Source organism: Thermobia domestica, chromosome 3, assembly GCF_964235325.1.
Source record: "Thermobia domestica chromosome 3, izTheDome1.hap1.1, whole genome shotgun sequence".
Taxonomy (NCBI): Eukaryota; Metazoa; Arthropoda; class Insecta; order Zygentoma; family Lepismatidae; genus Thermobia; species Thermobia domestica.
Window position 1 is genome coordinate 136,912,449 of NC_137456.1, and position 12,599 is coordinate 136,925,047.

The following is a 12,599-nucleotide window of genomic DNA, read 5'->3' on the forward strand; positions in this document are numbered from 1 at the left end:
AATACTGTTTATAATGTATTCTGTTTACCTAACATTGTTACAGTGGTTAAATTTTGAAGTCTCAGGTGGGCAGATCGTAAAGTAGGAACACTTCCAATATTTTAACTAAAAGATCAATGGGGAAAAAAGCCATTAGGAAGACCTAGGTGCATATCTAAGCACAACATTAAAATGGACCCCTAAGAAATAGGAATGGAAAATAGTATCTAGGAACAATTGGCTAAAGATGGAAGTCCATGGAGAACTTTTGTGTATCCGACTTTGAACCTACAGGTTCCATAGTGTATAAATTTAGTTACTTTTATTTTTTCACGTTATTTCAGTTTTAAATTTTTCATTACCTTTTATATTTAACTGGATCCAAGATTTATTTTCTCTTAAATAATGTATAGTTTTCTTTCTGGGAAAAGGTATAAGTTACATCATGATTATCTTATAATTAAGTGAAACATAAACCTTAGATTCTAGATGTTGGTTTCAGGTCAAGTGTATTATCCGAGGAACTTAACCACTCCGCGGAACGGAGGGAGTAGAACGGTCTTCGCCTGCCAATGCCCGTGACCAAACTCCTATAAATTGTTGAACTACCGAATGGAGTTTGACTTGCTTGACTTTTATATTTGATCAGAGGAGTATTCCCGAGTCTTATTTGCTGGGATGGTCCATGCTACAAAGTGCCACCGACATCATAGTACCCTCTCACGAATCTAGAGTTGGCTTATACACAGATACGACCAACCTTCAGATATTTACTTCTTCTTATAAGGAGCTACATCCTCCAAGACTCAACACTTAGGTGGTTAACGTATGTAGCGTCGCCATTTAAGTTAATCACTCGCCTGTACCGAAAGCACCTGGCCTGCCGTCCACTTGTGGACCTCAGTATCACATAAAATATGGTGCGTATATATAATTTCTGGTTAGAGGTAATGGGTAAAAGTAGAAAAGAAGTGTTTTATATTTTCCTTTGTTATTATACAAAAATACTTAGAACACAACCGTGAAATAAGGATCTCTAACTGTATTTCATATTTGCTATTAGATATTTTGGAAAAAGTAACTTCAAAGGAGTGATGTAGGCTTAAACTCCAATGGATTCATATATACTGAAATTATATATATTGTACGTACTGTATAGTGTATACATCAAATGAAGTTTACAACACAGATTCCAGAAGTATATAGATTTGAAATCTGTTTTGAGTTATACATATAAGTTATCAAAACAATTAATTTGAGCAGAAATATATCCTTCATTAGAAAATATATAAATTTCATATGCTAAATAAATCACAAAATGCCTGGCATGTATATCGGACGTGCTTTCTGATACCCGGACTTGATATTTTGTAGTTCATGTAGGGTTCGGATTCGACTTAAGCTGTAGATCCACGTCTCATATAGCTTTGATGCTGAAAGAGACGATAAACTCCAATCTACGGTAGCAGTTACAAGGAATTTATTCAATTTCTTCCTTCAAATAAATCAATTTATAGTTTACACCTTATTGCATCAGAAAATCTTCCATGTCACTACTTCTATCAACGTAACATATTTCATATTATACCATCTTCTTAGTTGCATATATTATAATATTAAGAAAGGTTAGGCGCGGAAAACTTCTAAGTTATGTCACACCTTCATCTAAACAAAGTCCATACTTTAAATTAAGTAACCTATAAGTAAGGAAAAGGGTAGCTAGCTCAAATTACTTAAACAAAATAGTATTTTAAAACCTTTATTGCAAATAGTTTTTCTTCAGACTTCCATAGGCAAGAAACAGCATTGCACAATATGCCTTTCACTGCTCAAGACATTAGAAATCATAACGCTACATTTTTTTATTATTTTAGTAATATTTACAGCATAATATCTCACAACATAACTCTCTTACACACACATACAGACATACATTCATATACATCCTTTCTGTTATTTATATACATAGTTATTAGTTTTGTATGATATGTTTCAATGATTTTTCCACAAGGCTCCATGTAAACATTGCTTTCCCATGTTGTATATATATATTCTGGTCTCAATATTGCGTGCAAAGATTATATCTTTTTAAATAAGTTATCGTATCTTTCTGAAAGATGTAAGGCATACTGTAAAAAGCGGTTGTTTCATTTCTGTATTTTTTGTTTCTTTATTAATATTTACAGAATATAATTGAAATAGTACAAATAAACTTGGTACTTTTTAAAATTTAACATCCTTATTTGCGTAGTAACGTCGTTTCAGAGTTATCCCCATCTTAATTTATAAAATAATCGATTATTTTAAAGTGATTCAACAAGTGGAATGTTATTAAAGTTAAGCAACTCGTAAGAGCTGTGATGGTGTGGATGGTAAAGAGAGAGAGTTTTAGCAACATGAGGGCCCGGGTTTGATGTTCGATGAGAGAAAGTTTTACTCTTCGTCCTTCCTTAGTTCCAATGGGTCTTAGAGATTACTGCAGGCTAGTACCTAGGGAAACCTGGGGACTACAGTCAACCGTAGTAGCATGATGTTGACAACATTACCTCCTAAATATGTTAAAATAAAGTTACTACGGAAACTTAATTCATTGATCTGCCCCAAAGAGAAAAGTAAGTAAAACGGAAAGATTCAGTATGCACACAGAAAATTACGTATGGTTCATGAAGAAAAAGACATAATGGTTCCCATATTGGAATTTTACATGAAAACCAGGAGGCTATTTCGATTTGTAAGAAAAATCTGTGAAGAAAACGAGATCAAAATATTAGAAAGATGACATAAATAATAATAATTATTCTTGGATAAGGTAATTGAATTAGGGAATAAATGTGTTCATGACAAATTAGAAAAAAATGAAGTCAGAGAGAGGGAGAGAGAAAGGGAATGAAAGAGTTATAAAGAGCTAATATATTGCCACTCATCAGATTGGATAGTATTTATATTAGTACAAATAAAAATAAGTAAGAGTTTACTGAAAAGAAATCTGAAAATTCTGTTAGCTTTTTTAGAATACGAATTTGTGGTTAATAAGACAATAATTCAGTAAGTTATCTATGAAGTTATCAGTAGGAGAGTTGTGGAAAAAATTGTGTAATTAACAGTCCGAAGAAATGAAACGAAACTAACAGTAAGAATTGTACATAAAGTTATGTAATTAAAAGTTAAAATTAAGGGCACAGAGTTGACAACAAAAGATTTGTGTAGTAAGAATTAGAAGAAAAGTAATGCAACTGATAGTTAAAGAGGGGAATTTTTAGGTTGAGTTGACTTTGAGTTTAACGTCCCTGTCAGCAGAGAGGTTATATGAGACGAGACCTACTGATTAACGTGGAATCCGAACCACATGAGTTCCCGCCGGGAATCGAACACGGGTCGTACTCTAACCGAGTACGCTAACCGCTTGGCCACGAAGGAGCTCTGTATATTAACTTGTGTAATTAACAATTAGAAGGAAGAGAAAGAAGTTAACAGACATAGTTGTGTGTACAAAGTTTTGTAATTAAATATTATAAGGAAGAAAATTGAATTGACAGAAAAAAAGAGTTATGAATAAATAAAGTTGTGTAATTAACAGTTAGAAGGAAACGAGAGAACTTGATAGTATAAAAGTGTTGTGGATAAAGTTGTGTAATTAAGAGTTACAAGAAAGAGAACGGAGTTGACAATATGAAGGGTAAGGGGAAAAAACAAGGAATGTCCATCTGTGTGCTTTGTCGGGTGCTTTGTCCTATCTGTTGGTGACTCTTGGTACTATTTGACTGTATATTCCATGCATGACTAGATGTAGAAATGTCCAAGTAAAAGAGGCAAAGTATTGACTAACCCTACTTATTTGTACGCGGTTTTCAATGTTAAAACTCCGTTTTCTCGAAAAGGCAGTTTTGTGACATTCCTTCTTTTTTCCCCTTACCCTTCATATATAAGAGTTGTGGATAAAATCGTGTAATTAACAGTTAGAAGGAAGGGAACAAAGTTGACAAAAAAGGGAGTTATATATAAAATTATGTATTCAAGGAAACGTAATTGCCAAGAAGGGAACGTAATTGTCAAGAAGGGAACGTAATTGACAGAAATAGAGTTATAGTTTAGGGTGTGTAGTTACCAGTAAGAAGGAAACGAACGAAGTTGACAGCAAACAAAATGCTATAAAATTATAGAATGAACAGTTAGAAGATAGGAAACGGAGCTGACAGTAAGAAAGATGTTAATAAAATTGTGTAATTAACAATTAGAAGAAAGGGAACAGAATCGGCAGAAAAAGATATTTATTTAAAAAAAATGTGTAATTAACAGTTAGAAGAATTTAAACAAAATTAACACAAAGAGGAGAGTTGTGGTTAAAATTCAGCAATTAACAATGAAAAGAAAAAGAACTGTAGCTGAAAGAAGAAATTGTGCATAATATTTTGTAATTAACAGTTAAAAGGAAGGGAGCTATTTTGACAGTAAAACACTTGTAGATAAAGTTGTGTAATTATAAGTTACAATTAAGGGAACACGGTTGGCAGTATAAAAGAGTTGTTGATAGAGTTGTATAATTAATAGATAGAGGGAGGGGAACAGAGTTGATCCAAAAAAAAGAGTGTAGATAAATTATGTAATGAACAGCAAGAAGAAAGGGAACATTGTTGACAGTAATTAAGTTGTTGCTTAAGGTATGTGGTTACCAGTCAGAAGGAAAGAAACGAAGTTGACAGAAAACAAGATACTATAAACAAATGGAATTAACAGTTAGAAGGTAAGAAACGGTGCTAGCAGTAAGACAGTTGTGTATAAAATTATGTATTATCAACTAGAAGTAAGAGAACGGAGTTGACAGAAAAAGTTTTTTTTTAAATTTGTCTTATTAACAGTTAGAAGAATAATAATGAAATTGACAGAGAAAGAGAGTTGTGGTTAAAATTGTGTAACTTACAGTTAGAATAAAGGAAATAGAATTGATAGAAAAGGGAATTGTGCCTAAAATTGTGTGACTAACAGTTAAAAGGAAGGGGGTGGTTTGACAGTAAAAAAAACTTGTAGATAAAGTTGTGTAATTAACAGTTACAAGTAAGGGAACAAATTTGACAGTGTAAACGAGGTGTTGATAAAGTTGTGTAATTAACAGTTGCAAGGAAGGGAATGGAGATGGTACAAAAAGAGAGTTGTGGATAAAGTTGTGTAATTTAAAGTTGGAAAGAAGGGAACTGAGTTGACAGTAAGACATTTATTGATAAACTCGCGTAGTAACACTTGAAGAAGAGAATGGAGTTGGAAGTGAGAGCGTTGTGAACAATATTCTGTAATTAACAGTTTGAAGAAAGGGAATATAGTTGACAGTAAGGAAGTTGTAGTTTTAAGTTGTGTAATTAACAGTCAGAAGGAGAGGAACGAAGCTGACAATAAACGGATGGTGATGAAGTTGAGTAATTAATAGATAGAAGGAAGAATACACAGTTGACCGCAGAAAGAACTCTGTAAAGTTGTGTAATTAAGAATTAGGATCAAGCGAACGAAGTTCACAGTAAAAAAGAACAGTGCATAAGGTTGTATAATTAACATTTAGAAGGAAGAGAACGGAGTTCAAAGAAAAAATAGTTGTGCATAAAGTTGTGTAATTAGCAGTTTAAAGGAAGGCATCGTAGTTGACAGTTAAAAACAATTGTAGTTAAACATTTTTAATTAATAGTTAGAAGAAAGGGGATGGAGTTGACAGTACAAACGTATTGCGGATAAAGTAGTGTAAGAAGAGAACAGATCTGACAATAAAATAAGTATGTGATTACAAGTTAGAAGTAAGAAAACGTATTTGACAGTACGGGATTTTTGGATAAAGTTTTGTAATAACATAGTGAAGGAAATGGAGTTCGAAGTAGAAGAATTGGGAGTAAAATTGTATAACTAATAGTTGTAAAGTAACATAATTGGGAGAAAAACAGAGTTGTGGTTATTAACATTTAGATGGAGGAGAACTGAGGTCACAGGAAAAGTTATAAATCAAGTTGTGTAATTAACAGTTAGAAAGATGGGAATGGAATTGACAGTAAAAATTGGTGGATGAAAGTATGTAATTAACAACAAGAAGAAAAGAACATAGTTGACAGCAAAGGAGTTGAAGATTAAGTTGTGTAGTTAACAGTCAGAGGGAGAGGAACGGAGTTGGCAATAAAAGAATTGTGATAACATTGTCTAATTAATAGACAGAAGGAAGAAAACGGAGTGGCAGTATGGGAGTTGGTACAGTAGCAGTTAGAAGTAAAGGAATGAATTTGACAGTAAGAGAGTTGTGGATAAAGCCGTGTAATTAACAATTAGAGAAAGGGAACGTAGTTGAGAGAAAAGGATAGTTTATGTTGAATTTGTGTAATTAACAGTTTAAAGGAGGGGAACGCAGTTGACAGAGAAAGAGAGTTGTTGTTAAATTTGGGTAATTAACAGTAAGAAGGAAGGGAACTGAGCCCACTTGGAGAAAGTATAGTGTCAGGTGACTAATTTATGTATGGAGTGAATGCTTAAAATTTAATTTAATAATAATAAGAAGTAATATGCAAGAATAAGAATGATAAAGAAAATTCTATTTAACAAAGAATAAAAGAATCGACTTATCCATTTTTAGGGTGAAACATTGTACTCTGAATATCAGAAATAGAGTTTTATGGAAGAGTGATGTAAAAAGACTGGAAATATTGTATTAGATATATTGGTATGGAAATGGATAAATGAAATAAACTAAGCTGTCGAAAGCAAATTAAGAAATGCTATCACAATTTAAGGAGAAAAATAGTATTGAAAATAGTTAAGGGATGGAAAGGAAATGGTCTATGACGCAATTTGTGAGAATATTGCTCTATTAGAGATATGATAGAAGATAAAGAAGATAAGTAGAAATTAATTTGAAATGACAGATAATGAAAATGCATAATTTTTATGGCAAGACGTAGAAATTTGTGGAGGACTGTAGTTCCTGAGACTTCCTCAATTTGTGGTAATTGACATGCCTAGTGTTAACAGAATTATTACAATTCTGATGCAAATTGTGACGAATCATACATAACATTATTTTACATTCACTTCCGTTACTTACATCAGTGACATGGAATACCTCCAGTAGATTTATAAGATTCATGGTATTTGAGAAGTTTTTTAAAACAGATACCTCTTTCTATATTACCATTATCGTATATTGTGAGTTCTTAAATTAGAATTGATCCAATCATTTACACGTAATATTTCGATACATGAAATATTTAGATTATTTATATTTGAAAGCTCTTCGTCCGTAAGAGTTAAAACAAAGTTCTTCCAGACATAGGATGTTAGAAAATTCAGTATCATATAGATGCATAATGTTTCCAAAAGCAATGGAATACTATTTCACTTATATTCTGTATTATGATGTTTAAAATGTTTTCTTTTTACCTATATTTGTACACACTTCCCTGACAATCGCCAACGCATCAATAACAAAATTTTGAAGATAATTTGTGAATATTCAATGATATTAAAGGACACGAACACACTTCTAGCATTGAGAAAACATCTCGACAAATGCTTATATCTTTAGCTTCTTATGAGAAATCATCGATCAGAATTTTGAGATGGTATCTGTCTGAATTTCTATATTTTAACTTTATAGACTAAAAGTGTAATCTTAACTTTTTTTAAATATATTAATTACTCGTCGAAGACATTTTATAATGTTGACTCAAAGCTTAATGTTTCCTGCTTTAAGTTTTGTGTTCGTGTTCTTTCTTAGTATATTTTGTTGTCGATGGTTGGACGTAGAAATAAGAGATATATATAAATAAAATCTCCTTTTGATTATACATTCTTTCATATCATCTTTCTATGATTCAGATAGTTACATTCTCTCTGGAAAATAAATTGAAATTTGTGTTCAAATGAAAAAGTATAACTATCTTTTTTTAAAAATATGTTAATGATAAAAAGAAATGTGATCAAATTTCAATTACTAGTTTTTCATTGTAAGTACGCCTATCTGATTTGGATCTCGTTTTTGTAATACTTCCATTTGCCATCAACAAATACTATCAATGTATGCTTTTCTTGTTTTTATCGGCTCGATATACAGTAATTATATTTACAGCAGTTATTGCTTTCACGATTTTAAAATGATATGTTTTTCCAATATAGTATATATATGTCATATATAATAATTTCATATATTATATACATATGAGACGTCAACAACCTAATTATCTAGAAGAAACAACTCTTGTTTTGTTTATTTTATTTTTGTTTCGACGAGGAAAAACATAAAACATTCTAAACAATCATGTTAAAAATAAATTGAATCTACGTTTAAATTGACAGTTTCTACTGTTTCTGAAAGTTGTCACCGCAATTTAGTACGTTTCTCACGGGGGAAATATGAGGATCCAAATAAAAAATCACAAATACGAAAATAGCTCTTATATATATATCATGTCTACCCTCAAATATGTTAAAGCTTAAAAGTAGTAATAGTTATCTTCTCACTTAAATCAATAATATATGGTGAGGCATTGGATAACAAACATAAAGCAGCTTTGATCCTATTTACAAATATGTATTATGCACTGTATATAGATATATAATACTTACTTTATTCCATAGTTTATATATATCTAACACAAATTTTTGCTATATGTATATCATGCTGATTTTTCTTATATTAAACTAGTTAGGTTACGCATATTTCCACTGTCAATTGTCCAGGTATAAAATTAAATATTAACATGGTGAGATGAAACATTATGTACACAATATTGGATCTTTATCGATATGTTTATTTTTCATAAACACACGAAGTTTTCTCTTCTAGCAGAAGTCTTATAGGTGTTAATGTTATTAGAATTAAGGCTCTGTATTCTTTCCCCTTTTTCTTTATAACAAAAATTGCACAGAAACCATCTTCTAACTCACTTCTTCATAGTTATGTTATGTTAGTCATAAACTCAGGCTCTTTTCGATGTTTATATGTATACTTTAGTAGTTTTTTTCCTTGTGCGATATGATAAAATCGACGCTGATATGTTTCGAAGTGAATATTTGACTAGGCTGCCTTGTTTTATTCTTTCGTAACACCTTCAACAACACAACAAATTTTCTTAGTGAACTTGTATCCTTAAACTGTTCTTGACTCAATGCTGCCTCCACGTGTTAGCTGAAAAACAAAAGGACCTTTTAATAATAGCTCTAAACATAGACAATTTCGTAATAATGTATTATCTAACCTTCAGGAGAAGAAAGATATTTATAATATAATTAAATAAATAATTATATTTAACATTTTTCTTGGTTTATTGATGAGATTAATGTAGGTAGCAGAGGCCTAATTGTGTGTCTTCCATAATTCTTATAGCGAAAATACAGCATAAATTATTGAAAAAAGAGTATAGTTCTTTACCTTTGTAATAGCCAAAATAAGCAATATCGTGGTAATAAATAAACATATTTCTAAATCTTGTACACCTTAAATTATATGGAACTCTTACTTTCATCATAATTCGAGGTGTTCTTGAAAATGAACCAAATTATACAACTCAGTCTGAAAAGAGCGACCATAGTAACACCCTAATATCCTTTTAAACACTGAGAAAAACTTTCATAGAAAATTTAACAGACATGAAAAGACATGTAAAGTTGAATTATTCGTGATTCTGTAATTAAATTACGTAAATTTGGACTTGAAACCATTATAATGTTAATTTATCATGTGGCGAAGTGGAAATGCAAAATGCTGCATTTTGTCTTTTATGAAAAATCTGTTGTACGCAATAAATGTACATAACGACAGGAAGGTTTTCAGTTCTTTAATGTTAAGAATATATTCCAGACTGGACAGAAAATGTGACGTCATCCAAGAGAGATAAATGTCTTTCAGGAATGAAAATTTACAGGTTATCCTATCCAGTACGTGTTTTTTGACATAAGTAAGGAAAATATCGCGACAAATATTACAAATTGTCCTTGTAATGCATTTTTATATTATAATGTTAAAAGAAACTCAATAATGTGAAACTATTCGTACTAAAGTGCAAACTTCATGTCAGGAATGAAATTTTGTCATGACAATGAAACCTACCCATTCTACACTGCACAGAGCAAACAAATCCATACTATACAGACATTATGTAAGGGGACGAATTGTTTTATCATTACTATTAAAAGATAGTCTAAGGAATACATGATTACGTACAGTTTCTATGTACAACTGACCTTTCACTCGGAAAGTGCGTAAAGGTATGATAGAAAGTCATTACAATGCTATATATCCCAGAATATGGATATAAATACATTTAGAACGAGTAATTTAAAGTAAGTAATGGGGAAAATTCCTGAAACTCTGTGTAATCATACAGTTGTTTGGTATTAAAATCTGCATTTTCATGTTACTTTAATATTATCATACAGACAGTAAAGCATTACTCTGGTTACAATAGGTGAGGAAAAAAGAAACGCAAAATTTCCATCACCCACAATTCCGCACTATATGACAAAACCAGGATGTTTTTGTGTCGGACACAAGAATAACAGATATGGAAAGCAAATGGCAGCACTGTTGTCATGTAATTTTTATCCGACAATTCACACAGTTACAAAACTATTATTGAGACTGATTGGGCATACAGGAAACATATAATGTTATTTGTTACTTGGTATAAATGCCAAAGATACTGCGTAAATCTTTGTTTATTTCAAACAATAAAACCATGCAAATTCTCACAGCTAGTAGCTAATTATTTCTGATATGCTCGGAAGACGATGCGCTCGTTGTTTGCTTCTAAACGGGTGTTTGCAATTTGCATATTCCGAAGAAGTATATTTCAATCCTATGTAGTGGAGTCTACATTCTATTAGTATTTGCGTGCACTATTTACTGCAAGCTTTATTCCGCTGCTTGTAGAAATAGTCTGCATACAGATGAGAAAAGAACATTGGTCGATTGGGTTTTAGTCTTCCTTTCATTAATTTCGTCCTGACTGATTGCAAGCATTTCATTATACCGTGGTAAGAAAGTCTATGAATAAGGAAAACAATGCAACTACCATGTTACAACAATCAAATCATGTGAGACCAATCGACCCAACTTGTAGTGCTTCCCAAGTTGATGGAGGTGCTGCTGAATGGTTTCTCCACTCACACCGAATTGTAGTCCCAGTTACTCACATAAAAGGCCACTGTTTGAGTCAATTGCTGCCTGAAGATCTTCATTTTGTACACGTGTTGGACTTCCAGTACGTAGTGCGTCTTCTAATATTTCGTCACCGTCCTTAAACTTGTTAAACTACCGTTGCAGTGTCCGCGTATTCACGACACCCTCACCAGACGCCTGGCATATCTTCCGTCCGGCTGCTGCGACGTTTGACCCCAGTTTGATCTCGAACAACATACATGCCCTTATGGAGCTCTGTTGTCCCATGTTCACTCTGTCCTTAGGCAACTTCACGGTATAACTGAACTACCACAACGAGGTAGTATGTTGGATATACCCACAGCAACACCTGATCTTCGCCTTATCCCGATTTGCATTCAACTCACGGTGTGAGGGTCAATTGAACACAGACCTCCACAGAAAGCGACAGAACTTATATCTAATGTGCTGAACTATATGTATTAGTATCGTAACCAATAGTAATGTGACTCCCTGTATATTACGTTTAGTATTGATTTATGCATATACCGTTTTAGTTAATGTATCAAATATAAGACTTTAATCGACCTTTCAATGAAAATAACTTTGTATGTTAATATTTATATCATTAAATAGCTTATTGCCTTTAGCATTATTGTATAATATCACTATCGTACTTTGGATTGTACTTGCCAAGTAGTGAAGATATCTAACGCAATTCTCACTACACCTGGTGACTGGTGTATAGTCCTCTAATCTGACGTATGAAATGCGAAGGAGGGAAGTTGTGTTCTCAAACATGTATATTACTGTCAAAGCTGGGAACTAATGTTTGTTTGTGTGTGTATAAATCTCTGATTAACATGTATAGAAAAAAAACATGTTATTTTGCAAATCGAGTAATATTGTGAAAATAAGTATGAAATAGAAATTTCGAATAAAATATTATAACAACAGAAAATAGTAAATTGATCTGTAATATTCACGAATGCTGACTACTGCCTCGTGATCAATAGTTTTGGAGCAATTAGCTATCAGTAAAAGATTACTTAAGTAACTATATTCATTTTAAATTATTTTACTTATTCTATATAGACATTTTTTGAAATTCTAACTGCATTGTAAATAATGTTAAAAAATTACATTACAAATCAGTTTTGTTAAATCATGCTGCCCGATTTGAACATATTCTTTGTCCGATCTTTCTATATTTTGACCGAAGAATCAATTAATCATTTATTCAATTCATTGAAGTCAGCAATGAGAACTCCAGAAAATAATAGTGATGTATTTGGTGTATTAACCCCTTGCCATATTTTGACGCGCTGGACGCGTTGCTTTTCACTTTTTACTTCCGTATTTTGACGCGTGTCACGCGTTCCGATGTTTGAGCGGCTGTATTTCGCTTGCTGTCAATAGAAGCAGAAGCTTACAGGTTTCCTGTGCTTTCTGAACATCTGTTAGTTTAAGTAAGCGGCAGAAGAGGCATAAAGGCTTACAG

The 12,599-nt window shown here is 32.2% G+C and overlaps 1 protein-coding gene across 1 annotated transcript in view; it reads right to left on the reverse strand.

The window, feature by feature from the left end:
- Positions 1-4,258: 4,258 nt before the first annotated feature.
- CARPB (Carbonic anhydrase-related protein B) overlaps positions 4,259-12,599 on the reverse strand; it is a 1,124,142-nt gene continuing 1,115,801 nt past the window's right edge. Inside the window, exon 10 of the mRNA XM_081751751.1 lies at positions 4,259-9,127. Coding sequence (XP_081607877.1) covers positions 9,105-9,127 — 23 coding nt within the window. The 3' untranslated portion in view covers positions 4,259-9,104. The remainder of the gene's footprint in view (positions 9,128-12,599) is intronic.